Here is a 26,536-nt window from a genome sequence, read left to right as displayed (position 1 = left end):
CTCGTAAGCAAACAAAAATGCCATGGCTCATACACCCTTAAGCAATGTCTGAGCCCTTTATGCAGAGGCTACAAGGGCTCACCACATTTAAGCAAACAGTGCATACATTAATTGAAATCACCCATACAACACATAGAACAGCATGCGTTTCAATAAAGAAGCTCAAAACAAACATCTGAACCATCAATAAAGCATTCCATGCCCCCATCAGAAGCACGCGACGGCCGAGGATGCTCGCCAAGCGAGCAACGGCGTGTGGCGGGCGAAACAGCGTGAGCAAGATCTTCGAATGCGTGTGTTGCTTTCTCTTGCGAAGAGGTTTCAACGTAAAGTGTAATGCCCCAACCACTGGCACGCGTCAGAAAGCTTCGGCACGCGCCGAAGCGTCAAAAGCGTCAAAAGCGTCGGTCGGGAACACGGCAAAGCGTGACGACAAGCAGCGATTTTGCCGACGCGAGGCGAAGCTGCGCCGGCGTTCACCAATGAGAGGCTGCGACGCGTCGCAAGCGTCAACCAATCGGAGGCTGCGAATCCTCCGGCTGCTATGCCTATGATGGCCGCCCACGCAAAGGCGCCGGCACCAACGATCGTCGCAGTTCTTTGGACGCACGACGCGTGTGACAGTGTTCCTGAAAGACAGTGTTGTAATAGTAGGCCGACAACGACACGACCAACCGACCGACGACCGTAGGTTGTGGCATTGCGAAATGGATCCGAAGAGACTTCGAACGATGCCGACTAATCCAAACTGCCCACTGGGTTCCGGCGGGTTTGGTACGATCGTCTGGTAAAACAGCCAACCGAATCACGATTGTCGCAACGTCTGTGCTTGTTGTATGTGTATTTTGTTGTGCTCCAAACGAATGGAAACATGTTTACAAGCACCGAGGTCTGGATAATCAGCACTCGCCTATCGCCAATGTTGTTTACGTTATGCGTATGCCTAGCGCGTCCATCGAGTTCGTAATTTGGGAGTGAACGAACCCAGCTAAGAAACTCTGTCGAAGGAAATGAATTTTCAGGTCCGTTCGGTGCTGCAGTGATATAAAATATGGCACTCCTGACTTCGTGTGATGTGTGATGTGGTGAATGAACCATGTGGAGCTTGGGGTGGTCAACGGCGGCGTGTTTCGTGTGGTGTCGGGTGACTCAAGTTTAACGGGCAATCTCTGCGCTGTTTCAAGTTGCAAAGATAACTTCCGAAAGCGAAATACACGAGTAGCCGAACTATGGGAAGTACTTACATAATCAGCCGTGCCACCCGTTTCAGCTCACACTGCGCTCTTCTATTCGGCATGTGAATCCAGTTCAGTACAAGTTCACTGTGCTCCTTCACTCACTTCTTTCAAGTGCATCCGTCTTTTGGACTAGTCGGAGATAAACTGCTCGTGTAGCAATCAAGAACACTGACGCACTGAAGCATACGTGACAACGCAGTCATGTTCAAGTCAGTCTGTCCTTATACTTCAGCAATGCAAAAAGAAATCTGTTTGCAACCTGTGCCCCGTGTGCAGTGCATAGCAGGACCTGCATCATGCAAGACCTATGCATGTAGCAGCGTATACCATGATTGCTTCGATGCCTGCTTCAGAAGCAGCAAGTACTGAGTCAATGAAACTGTAATTGATTTTTTATCTCACTTTTTGTTTTTGGCAAGTGTAGATGGTGTGAGTGCATTGTGTGAGGCAAGTCGGTATGCTTAAACTGCTAGAATCCCTGCAGCTTCTACTAAAATGTTTCTTGCTGCGATACTGTGAATTGTAGTCAGGACAAAGATCTACCCAAAACCAAGTTACTAATGCATCTACGCAGACTGTGTTTGATTAACAAGTTAACACTTCCACAACAACAATATGCCGATGCACATCATATATGCTTGCAATAAATACTTTCTGTAAAGGTGAACAACTGGGCCTACAGTAACAAAAATTGTAGTAGCACTGCAAAAAGTGCTGCCATGCGTATCAGCCACAACAAAACTGCTGCACGTCCAACCTACTTCCTTGGAGGCACATCTATAAAGACGGTTCGGGCCCTTCCCATTCTGGGCGTAACATCTAGCTCTTCTCTCAACTTTTCCGCATATGTCACCAGCACTCTATCTAAGCATCGGCCCAGTCTTGGTTTTGTGTCCCGTGTCTGCCTTCCCTGATGACGTAAGGTTTTCTGAGCACTCTACGCTTCTATCATTTTGTTACGACTTGAGTAGTGTTCATCAGTATAGTTCCCGTACGAAACTCGCGACGCTAACAAACATAAGCTTGTTCAGCACCGGACAACACGCACCCTCTACTCCCGTCTTTTCGGTTGTCGCAACCTCATGCCAGCTTACGAGGATTGCCTCAAACCCCTCAAGTAGCACACCCTGCAATACCAGCGCAACATTGCACTAGTCTATACTGCAAGGTGCTTGACGGCTCTCTGAACAGCACTAATCTTTCTTTAGTTCGTCTGAACAAGTGGTCAGCACAGGCCGAGCCCTCATCGTGCCTCTATAAACCGACACCACAACTCCATGATTATATCTGGCATACAGAGCTCTCTCTCTCCACCCCCCTTGGCCATTTGGATTCTCCTTCCTTGGAACCAGACTGAATTGGCACTCCTGTGTGCTGTGCAACTGTCGAACGTGTGCGTGTGTGCCGTGCTGTGTTATTGAGCAAGTGTGTGTGTGTGCGTGTGTGTGCACGTGGAGGGGAAGGAGGTGTCTTCTGCATCCTGCTAATTCCTACTCTAGATGGCTGATTATCAGACACTCTAACCCACAGGCATCCGCCTTTTTTTTAGTCTAGAGTTCTAAGTTACCATTATTATTATTATTATTATTATTATTATTATTATTATTAGAATCACTACCATCACATTGATTGTGTTGAAGCCAGCGTGCCACATAATTCAAAATATTTCTGGAGCTTTGTTCGCTCTCACTCTTCTAGCAAGATTGCTAAAGATGTACGTCTTCTTCATGAAACTAGTGGTGTTGTCTCGAACACTGCTGATGCCTTTGCCGAGCATTTCTGTTTGCTATACGGTGTGAAATATGCTTCAAGTAACCTTCCTTCTCAGTCTGGCACAGTGTCTACACTATCAGTCAATGAAAACCTTGTTTTCAAGTGTATGAAGTGCCTTAAACCTTCCCTTTCTTGTGGTATTGATGGTATTTCTTCCGCAGAGCTTAACCCTTTTAGACGCTGTCTACACAATTGTGCACAGCAGGAGAGTGCATCAATGGCAAAATCACTGATGAAAGTAATAGTATTTAAAATGTGTTTCATAAATCTTGAAACACTTATTATTGGAACTGTGCTGCAGTTTTGAATAACGTGCAGAATTTTTTAGCAAAATGAGTGGGAAGGTAGACGGCTGGGTGTTTTTACTCTGTGTCAGTATGTTGCATGTAGCGGGTTCACTTCTTTCATTGCTTATTACAATGCCGTGCACCAGGCATAAATTGTCAAGTGGCTGGATAAGTGCTTTTCTAGCTTTTCAAAACACGAAATTGTACATGTTCTCAGATTTTGTGGTCCTGTAGTGAGTTTTCGCATGTAGTAGAAATGTCGTAAACTTGACAGAATTCGCTAAACAATTGAAAATTCTTAATATTTTATGCAGCTGCACACTTCCTACGATTCTGAACATGCAAGAGATGTGGTGAAAGCTACTTTTCAATCAACGCGATAAAGTGGCATTTGAAAGGGTTAAGACGTATGGAAGCATACTTGTTCCCTGTTCTCAGAAACATCTTCAATAGTTCCTTAAAGTCTAGTACCTTTTCTAGCACTCGGAAGGTAGCACGGACATTGCCCATGCACAAATCAGGTGTTAGATGTGCAGTTACTAACTGCCGACCTATATCTATCCTCTGCAGTGCGTCAAAAATGTTTGAATCGATATTGGATTCCTTGCTTTCTGTTAGTGCTAAGAGCATTTTAATAAATGAACAGCATGACTTTGTGTGCCGACAACTAAAGACTATTTGAGACTGTCAACAGTGTTGACCACTGCATCGACTTCCAAAAAGACATTTTTCTCCCTCAAACTGGCGTAGAAACAATAAGTACTCGTAAATGCTTCCAATGCTATGACATTAGGTTATATGCAGAAAACGCACCATGTGAAATTTCGACACACCCTACGTGATGTTCCACTCCTCATGGTCGTTGAAATGAAAGATCTTGGTGTGTACTTCGACAAAATGCTAAGCTTCTCTTCACATAGATAAATATACAACATGCCCTTCACGCTCTTGAAATTGCATGCTGTATATTGCTTGATCTTCACTCACCTATTGTGTTCCTGAAATTCTGTTGTGTGCCACCAACAACTGGAGTATGCCTCTGTAAGAGGGGGTGCAACGAGCAAATCTAATTCTGACCTCATTGAACGCATCCAGAATAAATTGATATCTATCTTAAAGCACCACTTTTGCAATTCTGGCGACCACAGTTGAGCCTTCTCAAATGTACGTCAACTCGCACCTCTAGATTCTAGAACTAATTATTCACACCTTTTGTTCCTGTATAAGGTGGTCCATGACAATATATATTCCCTAAAGCTTCTTGATCATATGCATTTGTGAGTGTCGCAACAGTATACCAGGTAGCATTCCACATTCGTTGCCTGGCCTTGTTGCAAGATTGTGCTGTATAAGGCTCGACTCCAAAACATGCTTTAGAGTTCATTTCCTGTGTTTTTTGCATCTGTAGATAATCACGTGGGATTAAATCCCTTTTACTTTTCATCGTTTCCTTTTTTCCTTATTTGTTTCCCCATCTTGCATTTTTTTTTCTCTACCACATTCATGTTTTCTGTACATTCTGTCTCGCATAGTGCTCGGTAAGTGCACCAGTACAAAGGCTCTCTAGTTGTACCTGGGCACTACAATAAACATTTGAATGCTTGATTATTATCGTAGTTTAAAATCGTGCTTTTTAAGTGTGTACTAGTAGACTATTCCAGTGCAGTAGCTTTTGTGCAATTAATGAAGGGCATGAATTAAGAAAGTGCAATAATATATGCTATGTGCCTAATCATATGCATCATGTATTAATTTCGTCTGGGTTTTAATATTGGCTGGATACTGTATCCAGTGCTGTGCAATAAAATAATATGCAACAGCAATTATTGCGTGCCTCGCAGAAGAAATTGAATTTATCGTTCTCAGTCAAAACATCATAGCAGGCTAAAAAAACTAACTGCAATTTTTTTCTTGTGCGGACGAAATGTATAAATTGTGAAAATAACCTGTTTGTATATTTCTTATACTATGAAAATGAGCTGCTCCCATACATTCGAATAAGCGCTTCAATAGTACGACTTGGCAAAGGGCAACGAAAGACCCATAATAAAAACCTCCAATTCTGAAGCTTGTATTATCTGACGGTATGTCATTTCATTAAGTAAAGAAAGACAAAGTTGACATGTGGAAACCAGTTAAAATAGAACATGGCCCTTACACTGTGAAAATGTTTTGTAGCAATACACTCAATGTGAAGGCCTCCGGATGCGGTGTTGATGCATCAAAACAACCTAGAATAATAGAAGTGCTCCATGGGCTAGATTTGACAGAATCAAGAATTGGGGGGACACAAGCTACGAATTGCATAAATTTAGCTATTCTAGATTTTTTTGTTAGTGCTACAGGTGTTTCAATTCTTTTTTGCTGGTTTTCTCAAAACCCACTTTTCATGTTTCTTTCGTGCACCAACAAGCATAATTATATTGACACGGATGTTTTATCTGCATCTGGTTACCGTATTTCACCGGCTAAAAAATGTTAAACGTTATAGCTCGGTGAAGGATGCGCCTCAAACTATCGGAAGTTTCGCGAATGTTATCGGTGGTTGTGTCTGTTGTCGACGAACCCTGTTAATCTGATTGCATACGTGACACGAATTGTGTAGTAGTTTCTGGAAGGCGCGCGGGCACCAGCGAATAGGCAGTAACTTTCGACGACTGATGTATGCAAACCGACGCGCTTTACCCAGAGATGAGATTTTCGATGATTGCCGACATTGCCCGCCGCTATCGTTGCGATTGAGTCTGCACTATTTATTTACCGTCCTTGCTACGTGAAAATACTTCCAACACAGATTGTTTCAGTGATACTTTGCACGCCTAATACTTGGCTGTGCACTGAGCTACCAAAAAATGAAATGGGTCAACAATTTTTGATATGATATGGCATCGTAGTGCAGGTGTTTGCAAAGCGATCTTGCAGGCAGACGACGCGCGAGCGCTGATGTCGATATTTTGTGCACTATTGTTACTTCAAAAATAAAAAGAAACTTTTACGGCAGGCGTATATTCATTATTCAAACCCGTTTTTTATATCTAAAAGCTCATACAGATCACTAACCTATTGTTTCAAGCTTAGTTTACAGCAGGCTGTTTTAGGCCGGGCTTTGACGGATGAAGACGAGCTAGTCCAGCAACAGTGTGCCGCAGCCGAGAAGCGAGCTTTGGCGCGCGTCAGAGCTTATGGTGGCGTGTCCTCTTCCTCCGACCAACGCGAAGCGAAACATTCGCTTCTGCAAACAGGAACATACCCAAATCTAAACACACTAAGCAAGATGTTTCCCACCCAGTATAGAGACATTTGCCCCTGGTGTGGCGCCAAGCCCACCTTACACCACATTACATGGGAATGCGTTCAGAATCAACAATTCCTTCAAATAAAAGACCCGAGTGCGGAGCAGTGGGAGAGTGCAGTGAGTGGGTGCTCTCCAGCAGCGACTCGAATGTCCAGCATGGACTAGTAAGGCACGCTCACCGAGTAGCCACCCACAGTGGTGCCCTGGAATAGGGGCGTCGACCCTGCGCAGATGCGGAATAAGACCGTGAAGACAGCCGACCACATCTGCCACCGCTAATTTCTAATCAATTAAAGCAAATAAAGTTTTTCCTCTTCCTCCTCGTCGCTTGTCGGCGCGCGCCGAAGCTTGCCGACACGTGCCAGAGGTTGGGGCATAAGAGAAACGTTGTTTGCGCGAGCATGCCCCACTATACGAGCGAGCGAAGCCGCCGCTAGGCGTCGAAAACGAGCCGAAGAAGCCCAACTGCTAAAGTAGCAACACGCCGATGCGAGAGGGCAACGTAGATAGGGTGCAGAAGCTCACAGACAACGGCTTGTCAAACGTTTAGATCACACTGAGGCTCCTTATGTCTTGCATGAAGTCGGACCCCACCGACCGTATAACTTAATGCATTATGAAGAGTGCAGCAGGCTTTCGCCTTCACGTATTACAGGAGTGTTACATGCTGCCTAACATTTTTTATGTAGTTTCTCTTACCAACTCGGGCGATTTTTTTAGTACTTTTTTGCGCAATGAAGCTCTCTCACTGGCAGAATCATACACCGGTTAGATTAGCGGGAGTAGGATCATAATGACTTCATTTACAATATTGATTGTTGTAACTATAAGTCAAGCGTTGTACTTTTTTTTGTGAGATTTCTTCATTTAAAATTTTTCATATACACAAAGTACGTCCAATCTTCTCTTTCTTTTACGAACATGGTTTTTCTCGCGGTTTCTCCGAAGCAGCGCTTGTTGTTCATGAATATATGTCCACAAAGTCCCCTTTTCCGTACGCATGTTGGATCATATAAACGGCGGTGATGCCGCCGTAAGTGTGAGCCCAACAGAGAAACGTGAGATTAAGCTTTTGTTACGTGTACATCTGATTCATCACGGCTGCACAGTTCCATGTTGTATGTCCAGAATGCCCTGACCAACAGTCTCATGTATCATTGTGAGAACAAAGGCTAAAATGCTGCATTTGTCTTGTGCTTTTCTAACCATCCGGATGAGTGTTAATTTCGAAAGCAATACTGCTCGCACTTTCGGCCCATCGGTGGTCGCGGCGCCTCCTTACACAGCTGCGCGTCACGTGACCGTGTGACGTCACGCCAGACCGAGAGACGGGGCCCCAGCTCGCGGCATCGATGATACAGGCGAAGCCTTGCGCACGGCTGCTGCGGCGCTACCGAGAGAGGGCGCTCACTGATGTGACGTCACGCTAGGAGGATAAATGGAGCTACAGCTCGGCTCCTCGCAGTGGTCGGCGCGCTGCCTTGCGCTATGTCGGATGATGTATAGCCATAAGTTTAACAAAGGGCAAGCATGTTTACACCATCAGCCGAACCAAGGCGCAGCCAAGCGTATTGATTTCGCAATCTTCCAGACTTAACCAAGCTAAGCCTTCAGCCAATATTTTCGTCAGGCCTATATGTGGCCTCTACACATACCAGCTGCCACCGGCACTGTCGGCTCATAGGCGAGTATTAGTCAACCCCACGCCGACGAAGGCATGTGGTTCGAGCTGACTAGAACTGTCAAACTATGCATCCATCCAAACACTTTCCCTTTTAGTGCGCAGCGATGTATACCTTGGGCGCTATAGCGTAAAACTGTTCCAAACTGTTTCATTCCAATTCTGCAATCAGCCCTCCGCGAATGGTCAACATCATTTTTGGACCATCCCCACTTTACCTGTCTGTCACGCGATGTCTCGTAAACCGCGATAGCTCTCCATCCGATATGACGTGCGCACACGCTGATTATGCATGATTTGACCGAAAAACGAAAAAAGTTATTTCTGATACGACGCCTTTTTGTCATTGAGCCCCTGGCTATTGGTCAAAAGTTTTCTGGCTGCACCCACTTCACCTGCCTGTGACGCGACGTCACAAAACCGCAAGAACCCACCTCATCAAAGTGATGTTTACGCACTAAAGATGCATTAATATGCTGAACAAAATTGAATTTTATTGTGAATAGCCGCAGGATGCCCCGCTCCGAAAGGAATACAAGATGGCTGCCGCCGATCGCTCAGGCGCTGGCTACTCGCACCTGCCGGAGGGCATGGGTTTATTTGCGTATAATAAAACTTCTAGCGTGGCCGTGTAACGTTTTCGAGCACTTTTGGCACGTTTAAGACCTCATTGTGCCAATTCTTCATTACTGAGGATCCGTTTTAGCGTTATTCTTAAGCTTGCGTTGCATGCCACCACGATTTTCGCCCAGCCACCGCAAGCTACGGAACGGAACGCGGACCAATCGCAGACGCCGGCACCACCTTCTTGACCCAGTTGTCGACTTTCGTTGCCGTGGCTCGGCGCTATCGAATCCCTCTCCATTTCAGCGTGATCCTCGCCTCCTGTCAGCCAATTAGATAACACAAGCCACTCAGTGTAGACAATATTATTCGTTTTTCAAGCAAACCAAAGCGATGCCAATGAACGAGGACAGCGTCTGATTGGTCTGTTCGGACAACCCTGCGGGTGACCGCCCGTTGCTTGCGTTGGCGGTTACGCAAATTCGACGTCAGGAGATTGGAATAGCAAGATATTGGAGTAGTTTTACGTTATAGGGCCCCTTGTGTGTAACAATCTGTTGTATTTTCTTGTTTGGGAAAGGAGACGCAAGTTGTCTAAACGCTTCAAATTGCAGCATTGTTTCGAATCGATGCAAGTTAATTCTTGGAACATTCTAGTCACCAAAATATCGCGTTTGATGTGCGCATTCTCGAGGCAAGAACAAAATGAACTGGAAGCAGAAAAAACGAGCTCCCGTGCCAAGTGCGAGTCAGTGCAGCAGCACACGTGAAGTCGGCCTTACACTAATGACTAATTCTCGAAAGCCATCCAGAAACACTCGTCACAGAAAACGCTCGCAGCGGTATGTGGCGCGCACGTCGGCGACGCTAGCGGCGCACACACTCTGTGGCGCCCCCTACCAACAGTGTCCCGGATTGCTCTCGCACCGGAACTCGGCCGAAAGTGGTGCTGAGCCACTTGCCAGGAATTCCGGTACAGCAGCGGCATCACTTGTTCTCGCTTCGAACAACACGAGGACCGCGCAAAATGCGGCTTCCCGATCGGAGCCAACAAGCAGGCCACGCGTATCTCAGCGTCGGCACCGCACCACTTTTAGTGTTTTTCTTTCTCTCATCCCTCGCTCTCGTGCCCTCTCCCGGATGCCAAAGCTAAGCGACGCAGCGGGAGAGGGTGGTGAGTTACCGGCGGTAGCTCGACGCGGAAGACCGGTCGTCAGCGACGTCGGTGACGTTGGACGGGGCGCGCGCGACGCGGTCGTGCCGGCACCGCCGGCTGCGGGTCACACCGTGAGTCTCGTGCGCGAGAGACCGGTGGCCGACATTTTCGGTCTCCTACCCTGGGCGATGAATTATTCAGGACAGCTGAGCACGAGCCGACGCGTGCCTGCACTCGAGGCGGAAGAAGCGTCCACACGTGCCTGAGGGGAAACTGCATCGCTGGTGCGCTTTCCTGAGGGTGCAGTCTTACAAGACCGCCGCATTAATCGAGAATGGAGTGTTCTTCCTGTCCCAGAGCAGCTTGTGCGTTCACCAGACACCTGTGTTGCCCATGTCGGGGGCGCTTCTGGGCACACTCTACATTTGCATCGCGCTTTATGCAGAGGCAAATCCTGCGCTCTTTCACACTTCTCCAAAGAGGCCAGCAAACATGGCACTGCGACACAAGTTCGCCTGTAAACACCTGTTTTTGCACTTGGCATCTGAAACACACAGCAAGCCGCATATTCTTGGCAAACATTTGCGGGGAAAGCTGAGCCAAGTGCAAACGCTTTCAGAGACTGCAAAGGAAGGCGTCAAGCGTCCCCCTGTGCCGGTACATTTGACGACGCTACTGCGCACTACGAACAACAACCGCAAACTCGTCTGGCCGTTCGCTTGCTGTACACCTCGTAATTATTCACGAGATAACAGCGAACAGGCGAAGCTGTTTTTCGACTTGTTACACTGGAAGTTGTAGGCAGGTTACCACACCACCGCGTCGACAATTGTGCCCTTCTATGCGTTTATCTGCGTTTGGAGTATAAAAATCCAGGGATACTGAGGTTAGTGACGCATATAAAAATTTTGCAAAACAAAAAGAAGAAAAATAGGAGCGTTGCTTTGGCTGTACTAAAGATTTCCAAAGTGCAGTAACTTACGCTCCCATTGTACCACGAGTTCCTGTGAGACCTTTCTGGGAATTTATTCATATTAAAGTGAAGTCTATTAAGTAACAAATGTGTCCGACGGGGTAAAATGCGGTGATGTGCATCTGAGCCGCTTCATCGTAGTTTGTTGGTGATCTAACGCGATGATCAAGTGACCGTGTAACAATCAAGGAAACGTGTCTAATCGCCCACAATCGGGACTATTGTTTTGTTCAGAATCTTTCTTTTGTATAAGAGTGGCTCATTACGAGTCGATGCCTACAATCTTGTAAGGTTATCTGTCAGTGTTTGCTGGCGGTCATTCCATGGCGGCTTTGTGCAGCAAGTATCGACATAACGCTGGCATGGCAGCGAGAAGAAAAACCGGGCGTGTGTTGAAGAGCAGAAATGTGATAGCAGCGAGTGCTGCAATGGAAGTGGTAGTGCGATATTGCCAGAAGAAGCAACAAAAAGTAATAAGGACAGAAAGGTGCAAGAACCAAAAAGGGACTAGGTTCGGTCATTAACACCAAAGAAAGCTGCAGTACCATGGATGCAAAATCCGCAGGTACATTTAAGACTGCATACGTGTGGGAACGCGAAACAATATTTTGGTGAAATAGGCCACTAGTCTCCCACTCCAAAGGCCTGAGTTCGACTCCCACCCACACCAAAATGTACCAACCTCTGTTTTCAAAGCCACTAATTTACATTGTTTACAGGAACCTCCGTGAGAAATTTCACTGGATTGCGGGCATTTTCGACGGCTCAAAAATGCTTTCGCCATCGCCATTTTCGGTACCATCGTTCCGTCACGCCACCGCCTCCGGATTTCCATGTAATGAGGCAAATAATGCTCTCGGACTAATATTTAGTGCAACGCGCGCCACACAACTGGTGTGCGTTAACGCATGATACAGTGGGAACGAAAGTATTTCAATGAGACACCGCAAAAGGAGACTTGTCAAACCCCACAATTTGTACATGGTTGCTGCGAAGAACAGTCCGGCGTGGCGTAGCCTCGCGCAGGTTATTTCTGCAAAGCGACGTCACAAAGGGGCAGCACGGAAAGAGCTGCTCCCGGAAAGGGGCTCCTGCGCCCATGAGAGCGAGCGCTTTGAAAGGGAGATGCGAGCAAAAACGCAAGGCCTTGTTTGACGTACATGGAGCGCGTGACCATCGGTTATGTGACAACTGCCCGCCTGTCACGGGGACTGTTTTCTTGCGGAACTGACTCGTCTGGTCGGGAGGGGATGTAAGCTTTGCCACTGCTGTCACCCGTGGTTGCTGGATGAATAGGCATTTCCGCCAAACCAGCTACCAGACACGCAGTACGCTGCTTGACCATAAGTAATTACACACACACACACACACACACACACAAATATATATATATATATATATATATATATATATATATATATATATATATATATAGCTAAGGATCACCTACTCCGGTTTGAGCGAGCGTGGCAATGTGGGGTAAGGCTAATCGAACGGGCAGCAACGCAACACGGAACGCTGCAGTTAAAGCGCTTACGTTTCCGAAACTCCTGAGTGGCACATTTAACACAGCCGCAGTATTTTCAGCTTCTCACACCTCAGGTTCATTAGACTGCTTAATATTTGGCATGCTTATTCTATTACGCACTAATACTGCTGAAAGCTTCACTTCAGCCATATGTGTAATTTGCTTTGCTATAATTTCACGGCATTTATTTAATGGTCATTAACATGGTGAATTTATATATAAGGTCCCGCTGTGAGCGAAGGCTTGATGGATATACCTTTATTTTGGCTTCCTATTAGCGCCAGAACTGAAGGGCACACAATAAACCTGCATTACTGATTTCATTTTTGTAACAAAGAAACTTAATTGATTCTTGAAAACCCAAAATCCAGTTCACTAATACATTGCACTCTGATAGTAGCAGTGTTTGCTCGGGTACATTTATTTATTGATAAAGAAAACACCATCATCATCAGCCTCTCTTTATCCCCACTGCAGGATGAGTGCCCCTCCGTGCACTCTCGAATTACCTTGCACCAACTGATTCCAACTTGCGCCTTAATATTTCCTAATTCCATCACCCCACCCTGGTTTTTGCTGTCCTCGACTGCGCTTACCTTGCCTTGGCACCCATTCTGTCACTCTAAGTGTCCCCCCGTTATATGTCCTACGCATTCCATGGCCTGTCCAGCTCCAATTTTTTCTCTTAATGTCAATTAGAATATCGGCTATCCCCGTTTGCTCTCTGATCCGCACCGCTCTCTTCCTGTCTCTTAACGTTACGCGTAATATATTTCGTTCCATCGTTCTTTGCGCGGTCCTTAACTTCTTTTCGAGCTTCTTTGTCAGTCTCCAGGTTTCCACCCCATATGTTAGCACCGGTAGAATGCAGTGATTGTACATCTTTCTTTCAATGAAGGTGGTAAGCTTCCCGTTAAGATTTAGAAAGGCCTGCCGTATGCACTCCAACCCATTTCTATTCTGTAAATTTCCTTCTTGGATCAGGGTCCCCTGTCAGTAACTGACTTTGATAACCATACTCCTTTACAGACTCTTGAGGCTGACTGTCGATCCTGAACACTTGTTCCCTTGCCAGGATAATGAAGATTAACTTTGTCTTCTGCATATTAATCTTTAACACCACTCTTACACTTACTCTGTTAACGTCATCAATCATTGGTTGTGAATCGTCCCCAGGGTTATTTAAAAGGGCAGTGTCACCTACAAACAGATTATTCCTGAGATTTTCGCCATTGATCCTCACTGCTATGCCTTTCCTCTTTAGCAGCTTTAATGCTTCTTGCAAGCATGCAGTAAATACCATTTGAGAGATAGGGTTTTCTTGCCTGACCCCGTTCTTTATAGGTAACTTTCTACTTTTCTTGTGGAGAACCAAGGTAGCTGTGAAATCTTTGTACACAATTTCCATGATATTCCCGTATGTCCTGCACTGCATGATTACGTAATGCCTCTATGACTGCTGGTATCTTTAATGACTCAAATGCCTTTTCATAATCAATGAAAGCCATATAGTGAGGTTGATTGTACTCAGTAGATTTCTCGAATACTTGATTGTTGACATGGATGTGATACATTGTAGAATATTTCTTCCTAAAGCCAGCCTGTTCTCTTGGTTTACTGAAGTCAAGTGTTGCCTTTACTCTGCTGGAAATTATCTTGGTGAATATTTTATACAATAATGAAAGTAAGCTAATGGGCCTATAATTTTTGCTTCTTTCCCGTCTTCCTTATTGTGGCTTAGTATAATGTTGGCATTCTTCCAGTTCTCTGGCACACTTGAAGTCGTGGGGCTTTGCGTATAAAGGGCTGCAAGCTTTCGAACATATCGGTCTCCATCTTTGAATAAATAGACTGTTATTCCATCTTCTCCTGCCTCTTTTCCATGGGTCATGTCTTGCAAGTCCCTTCTAACTGTTCGCTAGATATAGAAGGGGCATCTGTATCCTGTTCATTGCTTCTCAAAATGAAGGTAGCGAGGCTGCTCTGGGTGCTGTGCAGGTATATATAGAAATTTTCCACACATTTTGTTATATCGTCGAAATAACTGATGATATTAGCCTGCTTATCTTTACGCACATATCTCCACTTGTCCTATGCCAAGTTTTCTTCCTACTGATTTCATGCTGCGTTCATTTTCTACTACTTCCTCAGTCTTTCTCACGTTATAATTTCGAATACATCTTACATTCATCTTGTTGATCAGTTTTTACAGTTCCGCACATTCTATCTGATCTCTTGATTTGGACGCTTTCATGCTTTGTCGTTTCTGTGTTAGGTCGTTTGTTATTTGGGAGAGCTTACCTATTGGTTGCCTTGGTGCCTCACCTGCCACTTCAAATGCTGCTTCAGCTATCAGCCTAGTTACGGTTTCATTAATAACCTCTATGCCATCTTCATCTCTCTGTTCTAAAGCTGCGTATTTGTTTGCAAGCGCCATCATGAATGCGTTTGCTTTGGACCTTACTCCGTCTAGGTTGGCCTGTTTCTTCTTAACTAATAATACTCTTTCTTCCTTCAAATTGAAGGAAATCCTAGACCTCACTAACCTATGATCACTGCACTCTGCTGGGATATGCAGAATGTATGAGATCGATTTCATTTCTTGTTTCTCCATCAGGGTTTTTCCAGGCCCAATTCTTGTTGCTATGCATTCTGAAGAAGGTATTTATACGGAGCTTGCTCCTTTCTGCGAATTCTACCAACATCTATCCTCTAGTGTAATCGAATCAGTGCCGTAGTTTCCAATTGCTTGTTCACCAGCCTGATTTTTCCTGCACTTTTGCATGGAAGTCGCCCATGACTAAATTATACTGAGTTTGCACTTTTCTCTTCGCTAATCCAACATCTTCATAAAAGTGTTGTATTTCTTCATTATCGTGCCAGGAGGTTGGAGCGTAGGCTTGTACTACCTTTATTCCATACCTCCTATTCAGTTTTATTACGACTACTGCTGCCCTCTAATGAATGCTGTGCAGTTCATTATTGTCGCCCGCTATATCCTTATGGATTAGCGCTCCTACCCCATATTGTCTCTTATCTGGAGGTCCTCTGTAGCAGAGAATGTGGCCGCTAGTAAGCACTGTATAAGCCTCACCAGTTATTTTAATATCACTGAGGCCAATAATATCCCACGTAATGCCTCACAGTTCGTCACGGAGTCTTGTTAAGCTAGCTTCACTAGAGAGGGCTCGTGTGTTGAACTTTGCCAGGTTCAGTTTCCAGTGGCAGAGCATTCGGATCCAGAGATTCTTAGCACACTCTGTCGCGTCGCAGGTCTGAACGCCGCCTTGATCTGGTGCTCCGCATCCGCTAGGTACTGTGGGGCGTAGGGTAATTGTAGGGATCATGAGGAAGGTAGTGACCGAATACTGCAGCCAGGGAGGCCAGTTCCTATTCTGATTAGGGTGCGTCTTTTGTTTAAGCTTAGTGAGCCTTCCTCATTTGATTGCACCGGGACTAGTAAGTCTCACTGGCTCTCGGAATTTTTATTTTTTTTTCGCCAACGTCAGCTGCCACTTTAAGCCTGAAAATGTGGTGTACTGCAGGAGGATTCGAGCTTACGCTTACGTTTGTGGTTGCCAGCACTCTTCAAACCGCCTGGAACAGTTGAGTGAGCGGGCAGTGTGGCCAGCACACGCGCCGGGCTTGTGGGGTTGACATCAAATAATTCGCCTTGAAATTTGAAGCTTACCACTGGGGCCATTATTATAACCCCGCTAATTACCGCGCGAGGAGTACAGATGGTTGCTAGTGCTCAAGCTTGTTATGACAGGACTGATGGTAGTATAATTGGTGCAGAAAGAGATGCTTATACGGAGATATTGCCGGCCAGGTTTGGCAGGCTAACCCCACCTGTAGCAACGACACCACCATCACCATTTACAAAGTGACTAAATGCCTTTATTTTGATACTAATTAGAAAAATGAAATAAAAGTATACAATAAATATGTCATATGACCCCGAGGCAAGGCGAGCAGAGCCCGCAGGTCCATCGTGATGGCATGTGGTCTCGATGAACAGTGTTGCCAGTGCAGTTCTGATGCTGCAGCCCATAGGCTCAATCTTTCCTCCCTCAATAAATGGTAGCGCCTGAGGTCGACGATGCCATCGAGCGCCAACGAATCACCAAACGCGCGCTCCCTTCGCATAGGTTCTCTGTCGAGGACAGGTAGACCTTTTCAAGCAGCCATGAAAGACAAATGCAGAAAGAAATTGTGGCTACCGAGCGGATAAAGTTATTGCACAAATCTTCGATTCCTAACATCCATACGTGCATGTTTCGCTGCCTATCATACTTTGACCTCGTATCAGCGTTCATTGCTTTTACTTGCTTCTCCTCAGCTGATAAAACACGATGATGCCTCGCATCAAGTCAAGAGTTGGTTTGAAGATTCCGACAACCACATTACGACAAAGGCGAAATGCACAACAGTGCGTATACTGCACTTTCTGAACCCAGTAACAAATCATAGGTTGCAAACGTGAAGGCCTGGATCCTCTAACTGTGGTGTCTGTCACAGCACAAGTGGCACCTCATTAAGTTAAGGATAATCAGTCAGCATGGCCACAATGATCAGCGCCAACGTGTCTATAAATGTACCAGCTTCATAAGAACACACGTGGAAACCAAACCGCATAACGCTTTAATGTTGAAGCTGGTTACGGATGCAACCAGTTCAAGTCGTCGAGCTTGCTACGGCTAAGCACTTTGTTCAAACTAGTCACTGCACATATAGTGTGAGTCAACGAGGGGGGGGGGGGGGGGAAGGTTGATGATATCCAAGCGGTGGCAGACGCTGTTCTATAACCATGCGAATGCAGCCACAAAAAAAAAAACTCTGCGTGAACATTCCAGAAAATAATTCCATGATGTAAAACGTCATCAGCCTGTTTTTGTGTCCACTACCCGATGAAGGCCTATCCGGTCGATATGTGGTTACCGCTTCCCTGCGCTATCGGATTTCAAGATGCGCCTCCCGATTTCGTCATTGCATCACCTCGCCTAATTTTCTGCCATCCTCGACAGTGCTTCTTTTCCCGTATAACACACTCTGTATTTCTAATGGGCCACCGATTATCTGCCCTATGAATTACACTGCCCCAATATTTCCTCTCAAGGTCAGCTACCACTTACTCCATTTCCTCTCGGGTCAACGCCGCTCTATTCCTGTCTCTTAACCTTGCGCTTAACATTTTTTTATTCCTTTGCTTGTTTGCGCGATTTGTCAGGGACAGGTGCCACATTTCTGACTTCTACCACCTAACTGAGTGTCAGGACAAGCATGGAAATTCAGGCTATTTCACGCATACAGAAACGCACGCTGTCAGACATTGAGCAGAAATACGCAGCACACCAATAATGCTACTGCCGTCCACAGCAGCGCACGCCCAATAGCAATATGCACTAATACTGCTCAGTGTACTTTGATATGGTAAATAAGAGTGCGCCACAAAAATGAAAGCACGCGCCATCGTAGTCCATCAGTTGTGGCCTCTGGCCAATCGGCCACAGTGACACGTTCCGACGCCGACCCGCGTCAGCTGGAGCGGCGCAGACAGACATTTGTTCGTAAGCTTTATTTATTTATTTTATTTATACAAGTACCTGCAGCGCTACAAGGGCATTATTGCAGGGGGGGGGGGCAAATTGAAGAAAAGTGAACATGTGACAAAAACTTGATACAGCAGAGCACAGGTGGTAAAAGTAACAAAATACGTAACATAGATGAGTCATCTCGACGGCAAAACGGTCTTGTGAAATGCGGCGCAAATTTGCAAGACAAAAATGGAAAGGGTACACTATCGCATGAAGTGCAATGCCAGCCAAATTATATAAAGAAAACGGGATAATATACTACGACAGACTGCGTGACAATAAAGACAGAAACTCTGAACACGTTTTACATTCACCAATGCTCCTGGGAAGCCTATTCCAGTGTGCCGAAACATGCGGAAAAAATGAATTACGGTAGACATCAGTACGACAGCGCATTTCAAGGACTTTCAGCTCGTGATCACATCGTTTAGAGATGAAGTGGGGAGGGAAAATGTACAAGTTCTTGTTTATTCCTGTGAGATCAAAGTAGATTCGGAAAAAAAGTTCTAATTTTGCAGTTAATCGGAGGTGTGCTAGTGTTTTCCAACCAAGGTCCTCTTTAAGCAATGTAATACTGCTACGGAAGTTATAATTACCAGAAACAAATCTTGCAGCGCGGTTTTGGACGCGTTCGAGCTTTTCTATAAGTTTAGAGCTTTGAGGGTCCCATACCTGGCAAGCGTATTCGAGTCCCGGACGAACATTTGTTATGTAAAGCAGTTCTTTTACTTTCTGGGGGGCGTTATAAAAATTACGTCTAACAAGGTTTAGTATACGAGATGATTTTAAGGTTAAGTATTCAATATGTCTGTTCCGTGTTAAATTTTCTGAAAAATAGACCCCGAGGTATTTGTAGTGTTCGACCTTTTCAAGAAATAGTCCGTCCAATTTATACACTGATGTCACGGGAAAGCGTTTACGGGTGAATGACACAAGTTGGCATTTAGCATTGTTCAAAGACATGCCCCACTTAATGCACCAAGCATGAATTTTGTTTAGATCATTCTGCAAACTACTAACATCACAATCATTTTCTACATTCTTGTATATGGCACAATCATCAGCATATAACCTCACTTTGCATTCTAGATTGTGCACAATGTCATTTATAAAGACTAAAAATAACAAAGGCCCCAAAACAGACCCTTGGGGCACGCCAGAGGTTACGGTGACAGGTGTTGATTTAGTGCCGTTTATTAAAACATGCTGTGTTCGTCCAGACAGGTAATTTCCAATCCAATGTACTATTGCAGGGTGTATACCGAGACAAGATAATTTATGTAAAAGCAATGCATGAGAAACGGTGTCGAAAGCTTTCCGGAAAACTAAAAATATACAGTCTACCTGGAATCCAAGGTCAAAAGAGTAATAGAGATCGTGAGCAAACTCTACCAGTTGAGTCGTACATGACAAGCCGGGCCTAAATCCATGTTGAAAATCCCAAAAGAAATTATTGCTTTGAAGGTGTTTCATCACAGCACTGTATATGATGTGTTCTATTGTTTTGCAACATACACATGTTAGAGAAATAGGCCTGTAGTTTTCTAGTACATTTTTGGGGCCGTTTTTATGTATGGGAACGACGTGGGCTACCTTCCACTCTGCAGGTAATGAAATGGTATTTAATGATTTATTAAACAGAGCGACTAAAAAATGCGCAATTTCTTGAGAGCAGGATTTCAATACCTGCGACGGAATACCATCAGTACCGCCAGCTAATTTGTTGTTCAGATTGGAAATAAGTTTCAGAACACCGTTATATGTGACAGGTACCATAGGCATATTCTCATAGACTATTTCTTGTATTTCAGGCGGTTCACCAGTGTATGTCTCAGAAAAAAACACTTTTAAAATAGGAATTCAGACAGCAAGCCTTGCTGCCACCCTATCGTTGAAATGCCTTCTTACGTCGGCAGTGGCGACGGCTATTGAAATTTTGTGTATTGGCTTGCGCTTTTTGTTGGCGTAAATACTAAAGTTACCGCCTCATTTCACCTACGCCTGTTTTGGACTGCACCACTCGTCATTGAAGCGGTGGGCACCACAAGCTTGCTGACCTTACGAATGGTTTTAGCATTGTGAATATAATTTTTCTGCAAAATCTTTCTCACGTCAAACTTCCTTTGTAAGTACGCTGTGTGAATTTCGCCCCTGTTGGGTTTCTAGACCTCTGACCACCAGAAAGGCCATGATCGCTGAAATACATTCAAGAGTGAACGCGGACTGAACAAGGATGGTGATTCGTGCGGGAAAGTCCAAGTATGGTTGCGATTGCTTGTAGCTGTAGCTGTTGCAGTTGAGTGAGGGAAGGGGTCATCTGTGAAATAAAGTCTGACCCCGTCAGAAGTCGGAGGCAGTTGCACTAGTACATGCTACTGCGAACAAAAAACCCGACCGCTCAAATAGTGAAGCAAATAACAAACGGGTGATTGTGCCAAGAGGGACAGGAGGGTCAGCTGTGTGTACATTGCATTTTTTTTCGGGAAAAATCTTTTTTATGCCATCTCCCCCTCCGTATGCGCCTAAGTGGCAAGCATTTTCTTTTTTGTGCTTGAACAATTAATAACTTGAATGCAGTGAAAACACGGCAGTTAAAATATTTTCTTACGCGTTTTCCAAATGGTGAATGAGTTATTGCATTCAGTGTTCTCGTAGCTTATCAGACCAAGCAGTCAAATCTGCTGCTTTAAAGCTAATTACTGGAAAAGGTTGCGTGACATTGGCAAGGAAATATAATTTGGGTTTATTAAGATTTGCATGAATATTGTGTGATGGAGACCTCGAAACAAAGCAGCCCCATCTTAATTTGTTCCAAGGTTAGTTGTTTGTAGGGAGAAAGAGAAACAAATATTAGGGGAGCATCTGTAGGTATCGCAGTTGGGGGCCTTCTAAAGTATATAAAATCCTTCATTGGAGTTGGGCAAACTTTTTAAATAAGCAAAACATATCAGTGGAGCAGCTTCGCCGAGACATTTGTCATGCCACTTATTCGCAGAGGAGCAAGTTGTACATCAAGTCAAAGCAACTTGTGTTGTTCAAGAGAGATCGCGTCTGACGCTGGAAGCCGTGACCGACATGCACTTATGCCGCCACATTACAGAATGTGCGCACACGTGAATGTGATATTTGCTTGTTGCATTCAGTGGGATTTACGTGGCGATGGTTCGTACATCTGTGCTGCGCAGTGGGTGGCCAGAAATCTGATGACTTCCAGTGCCCGGACCAGTTTGGCTTCTACCCGCACCACAAGAGCTGCGACAAGTATTACGCCTGCAGTAACGGCACCGCGTCCCTGAAGACGTGCGGAAACGGGCTGGTCTTCGACGACGTCGACCCACTGAGGGAGAACTGCGCCTACCCGTTCTCCGTCAATTGCGGGGACCGGACAGATCTCGGTAAGAGTTCCTACATGTTACAGAACAAAAGGACGTGGCGTCATTCTAGATGATTATCTTCAGTATTGAACATGTCGGCCGCTGACTAGACACCACAAAGAGCAGGACAGATAAGAAGGGAGCACTCGAAAAATTAATCTGCGTTCTAGAATACAAGTGCTCAGTTGTCTGTCTTCTGTGTGGTATCCTTCCTGCGCCTGACATGTTCAATTCTTGTCTCAGGCTACGGGCCCTAGATATTGCAGAGTTATCGTTGTAAATCTACTACAAGCGTCACTGCCTACAAGGTAGGATAATTTTTTTCTCTATATAATTAGCTGAATTTACACCGGTTATTTGCGGCAACCCTGTAATGAAAATACGGTTATTCAATCATTTGCGCAGGTGAATAGTATACAACAGGTCTCTCTGGGGTGCACAGTTTCCAGAAATCTGTTCGAGAAACTTAATGTTCCTATTTACTCATATGGGGCACGAATCCCTAAATGTGAACCTACTTCGCTCATTGTAGAAAGGACCCTTATGTCTAACATCCTACCCTTGCAGAAAAATGCTTGTCAGTACAGTAATCGTACCAAACTAGTGTGAGTGCCAACCTGAGCATAAAAAGGAACAGTGATACGTTGCACAAACTCGTGCCACGCGCTTCGTATTTGTTAATTACTCGATACCTAGCACATATTACTGAAACAAGACAACGTTTTAAGCAAAGTGAGCCTTCAACACAGTCAGAACATTCTTGCTCGTATATATGAAAAGTAGCTTTATTTTTAATAGTGTATTCATCACCAAAGATGCGTACCTGTAGTCAACTACTTTCGCCGCAAAACGAGGCGATGAACCTTTAAAGATGAAGGCTAAATTGCTGTTTTTTGCGAACCCTGGTGCGCGCCCGCAGAGCCGCCGATCAGCACGCCCAACTGCCCGCGCCTGTACGGCATCTTCCCGGACAGCCACAACTGCCGCGTGTTCTTCTCCTGCTGGAACGGTGAGAGCTCGCGCTACGAGTGCCCACCGGGGCTGGCATACGACAACGACCAGCGCGTGTGCGTGTGGGCCGACTTGGTGGACCGCTGCGACCAGCGCGAGGTTGCTGAAGGGTTCGTGTGCCCCGACCCAGCCGAGGTGGACCAGCCGGGCGTGTTCACCCGCCATGCTCACCCGACCGACTGCCGCAAGTTCTATGTGTGCATCGAGGGACAGGCGAGACCATACGGCTGCAGCCTTGGCACCGTCTTCAACGTCGACTCGCTCCAGTGCGATGACCCCGAGAATGTCCAGGGATGGTGAGTGCGTTACCACTGGGGCCATTATCACCCTGCTAATTAACGGGTGAGGAGTACAGAAGGTTGCTAGTCCTCAAGCCTGTCATCCTTTCGCCATTGGTCTTGCCATACAGAAGCTCGAGAATAGTTTCGAGCTCTGCTTTCGCCTCGTGCGAAAATTTCACTGGATGGACACAAATTTGCTGCTGCTTGTGCACGGCTGAGGTCTGAGAAATCGTAGCCTGCTTCGATTTATGTGCACCTTAAAGACCACCATGGGATCAAAGTGAATCCTCTTGTTGCTGCGTCTCTCCTGTTGCCCTAGTGCTACTTTGGGACCCCGCCAAACACTGCATATATTGATATTACTTTCCCGTGGTGCCGCATATTTGAGTATTTAGCCCCTAAGGTGTCCGTGTAAACATATTTTAAAATAGTGGACAAACATAATGGCCGCAGAAACTTTCGTTGAAGGCGTTCCAAAAGCGAGGCTGGACCTATGTCATGCCACAAGAGTAGCTGATACGTACCAGGGACAAAAAGAAAGTGTCCTTATACCATATTCTCCTGCTAAAAATAGGCAACTATATGCAGTGTGTTTGTGTGCGTGTCTTTGTTGTGTGTTTACCTCCAACGCCTATTTTTTTATAAGCCGGCAAGTTTACTCAAATCAGGGGCGCTATAACGTAAAACTATTCCAAACTTTTCTTTTCCAATTCTGCTATCACTCCTCCGCGATTGGTCGAAAACATTTTTCAACCATCCCCACTTCACCTGTCTGTCACGCGACGTCACGAAAACCGCAACACCTCCCCATCTGATATGATGTGTACACACTGATTGTGCATGATCTGACAGAAAAAAGCAAAACAGTTATTTCTGATTCGACCCCTTTTCGCCATTAGCCCTCGGCTATTGGTAAAAAGTTTTCGGGTAGCACCCACTTCACCTGCCTTTCACGCGACGTCACAAAACCGCACAAACTCGCCGCGTCAAAGTGACGTGAATGCGATAAAGATGCATTAATATGACGAACAAAACTGTATTTTCTTCGGAATAGCCGCAGGCTGCCCCGTTCCGGAAGGAATAAAAGATGGCTGCCGCCGATCGCTGAGACGCTGGCTACTCGCACCTGCCGGAGAGCATGGGTGTATTTGCGCATAATAAAACTTCTTGCATGGCCGTGTAACGTTTTCGAGCCCTTTCGGCACGTTTACCACCTCATTCTGCCAACTCTTCTTTGGTGAGGGTCAGTTTTAGCGTCATTCTTAAGCTTCCGTTGCATCCCACCGCGATTTTCGACTAGCCACCACCAGCTAAGTAAGGGAAAGTCGACCAATCGCAGGCGCCGGCACCACCCTCTTCATCCGGTTATCGATTTTCAGTGCACTGGCTCTGCCTCAGTGAATCCCTCTCCACTTGGGTGTTCTCCTCGCGTCTTGTCAGCCAATTAGATACGACAAGCCGCTCAGTGTAGGCAATGTTATTCGTTGTTCAAGCAAACAAAAGTGACCTACTATGAACGAGCAGAGCGTTTGATTGGTCTGTTCAGACAACCTTGCGGGTGACCGCCCGGTGCTTGCGTCGGTGGTTACGCAAATTTGACGTCAGGAAATTGGAATAGAAACATATTGGAATAGTTTTACGTTATAGGGCCCCAGGTCGCTGCAGATAAATTATCTGTCCAAGCAAGAATGATTTGGAAGAAAGTCAACATAAATCCATTCAATAATCGATCCATCCACATTAACCTTACAGTCACGAGCTTGACGGCAATTGTTACTCTTCAACTGTTCCATGTAAGCAACAGGCAAGTTCTTTTTCAGCTTAGAAAATGTACACCCGAGTGCCTCGCGTCAAATTATTCGCACAATTTCCCTGATTGCGAACACGGCACCTCAATGAGTGGCTCATTGTGCAACCCACCAGTGACGTCGAAGTTTGGCGTAAATTAAAGCTTCGCCATACCGCGCTATGAAGCGGTCGTTCTCGCCGCTCCTTCTGAAGTCACTATGTTTCCAATGGCCAGTTTCGCAAATTACTTCTCAGCTCGCTGGAACAAGTGGGACAACAGTTTCATTTTACGCCACACTTTTACCTGACGTATTTCTTGGAAGGGTTCCCGTGTAATGGCGGTGCCGCATAAATAATCACGTAATTTGAACGAATAAGTTCACACCAGATATTTCGGCCTACATGGCCATGTAGATATGCAGAAGATTCACTTCAGCATTATAGGCATGGGCCCTATAACGTAAACCTATTCCAATATGTAATTATTCCAATCTCCAAACGTCAAATTTGGATGACTGCCGACGCAAGCACTGCGCGGTAACCCTCTGGGTTTTCTAAACAGACCAATCAACTGCAAAAGAGTACGCATTTGGGCTGGTTGGTTCATGATTACGAGCAATAAAAACAACGCTAAACGACGGGACGAGTGAAGGGACACAGACAACGGCGCTGACTAACAACCAAAGTGTGTTTATTCCGTCAGTCAGCATATATATGCTCCGCCGCTATCTGAAACCACAGAATCTACAGGATAGGGCATGCGCAGGGGGAATGCAATTAGTGTGACAAGAAGGCAATCTCCTTTGGAAGGAGAGAAATGGACGGGAGGCTTACACATGCATCACCACTAACGTGAATGTGGAAGGCTTCGGATATAAGGCGTGCGCGGTCATCACGATATTTTGACAGATAGGTTACACCTTCGAAGGATGGCTTGCAGCCGCATTCATTGCAATGTAGCGACAACTGACTATCTTTTGCCCGTTTTTGAAATTTGTTGAAGTGCTCACGCATGCGGTCGTTGATGCAACGCCCCGTTTGGCCGATATAAAAACGCTTGCATGAAAGAGGGATCTTGTAAACCACACAGTCACAACAGTCAGCAACAAACCTCTGTCTGTGCTGTTTTTTACAACTGTTTTTGCTGTTATTGCTTACCCTATTGACTTGGTGGCACAGGCTACCTAACTTATTTTTGGCAGTAAACAGCAACCTGACGCCTGCCCTACTGACAACCTTTTTGAGGTTGTGCGCAACCTGGTGAACATAAGGTATTACCGCAACCACTTGCCGTGAGCGATTCTCGGACAGAGCAGCTGCCGACTGCTTTCCTTTAAGGTTCGCTACGAGGCTTTCGGCGATGCTGGTCAAAAGTGGTACCGAGAACCCTGCGAGCTTCAGTCTGGCTACTTGCTTTTCGAAGCTTACATCCACTTGGTGGTCACATGACCGGATGAGGGCCGCCTTCATGCAGGAACTTGCTATACCGCGCTTGACTATCTTTGAGTGCGCGGACGAAAATGGAAGAAGGCGCTTATGAGACCGAGGAGCGTAACCCCAACATACATGATTGCTTGAGAACGTTAGCTCCAAGTCTAAGAAACGGAGTTTGTTGTCTGACGGATGCTCCGTGGTCAATTCGAAAGAATCTAGAACTGTGCGGAACAAGTCAAATATTATAGCAGCAGCAGGCTGCGCGTCAGTGGCGTTAGTATTGTAAAAAATTAGAAAGTCATCGACGTATCGCATCACTTTTACAGTGCTTGTCTGGCTGAGCTTAGTTACAAGATTGCGGTCATAGCTGGCTAATAAAATGTCACTAAGAACAGGGGCTATACATGAACCGATGCACACACCTTTCTTCTGTATAAAAAGCTTATCCTCCATTGAAACGAAAGTGGAAAGCATATAAAACCTTAAAAGCTCTAAAAACTTGTCGACGTTGATACCACATGCATTCTGAAACCTAAGAACGCCATATTTGTCTATG

General features: G+C 45.6%; 1 protein-coding gene across 1 annotated transcript in view; it reads left to right on the top strand.

Annotated features, from left to right (window-relative positions):
* Positions 1 to 26,536, top strand: part of LOC139052110 (protein obstructor-E-like) — a 91,844-nt gene that overhangs the window by 46,944 nt on the left and 18,364 nt on the right. The window contains exons 2-3 of the mRNA XM_070529209.1: positions 21,278 to 21,487; positions 22,386 to 22,773. Of these exons, the coding sequence (XP_070385310.1) occupies positions 21,278 to 21,487; positions 22,386 to 22,773 (598 nt within the window). The remainder of the gene's footprint in view (positions 1 to 21,277; positions 21,488 to 22,385; positions 22,774 to 26,536) is intronic.

This window comes from Dermacentor albipictus, unplaced genomic scaffold (genome assembly GCF_038994185.2).
Source record: "Dermacentor albipictus isolate Rhodes 1998 colony unplaced genomic scaffold, USDA_Dalb.pri_finalv2 scaffold_18, whole genome shotgun sequence".
NCBI classification, from domain to species: Eukaryota; Metazoa; Arthropoda; class Arachnida; order Ixodida; family Ixodidae; genus Dermacentor; species Dermacentor albipictus.
Note: the sequence above shows the minus strand (reverse complement) of the source record. Positions and strands in the feature narration are given on the sequence as shown.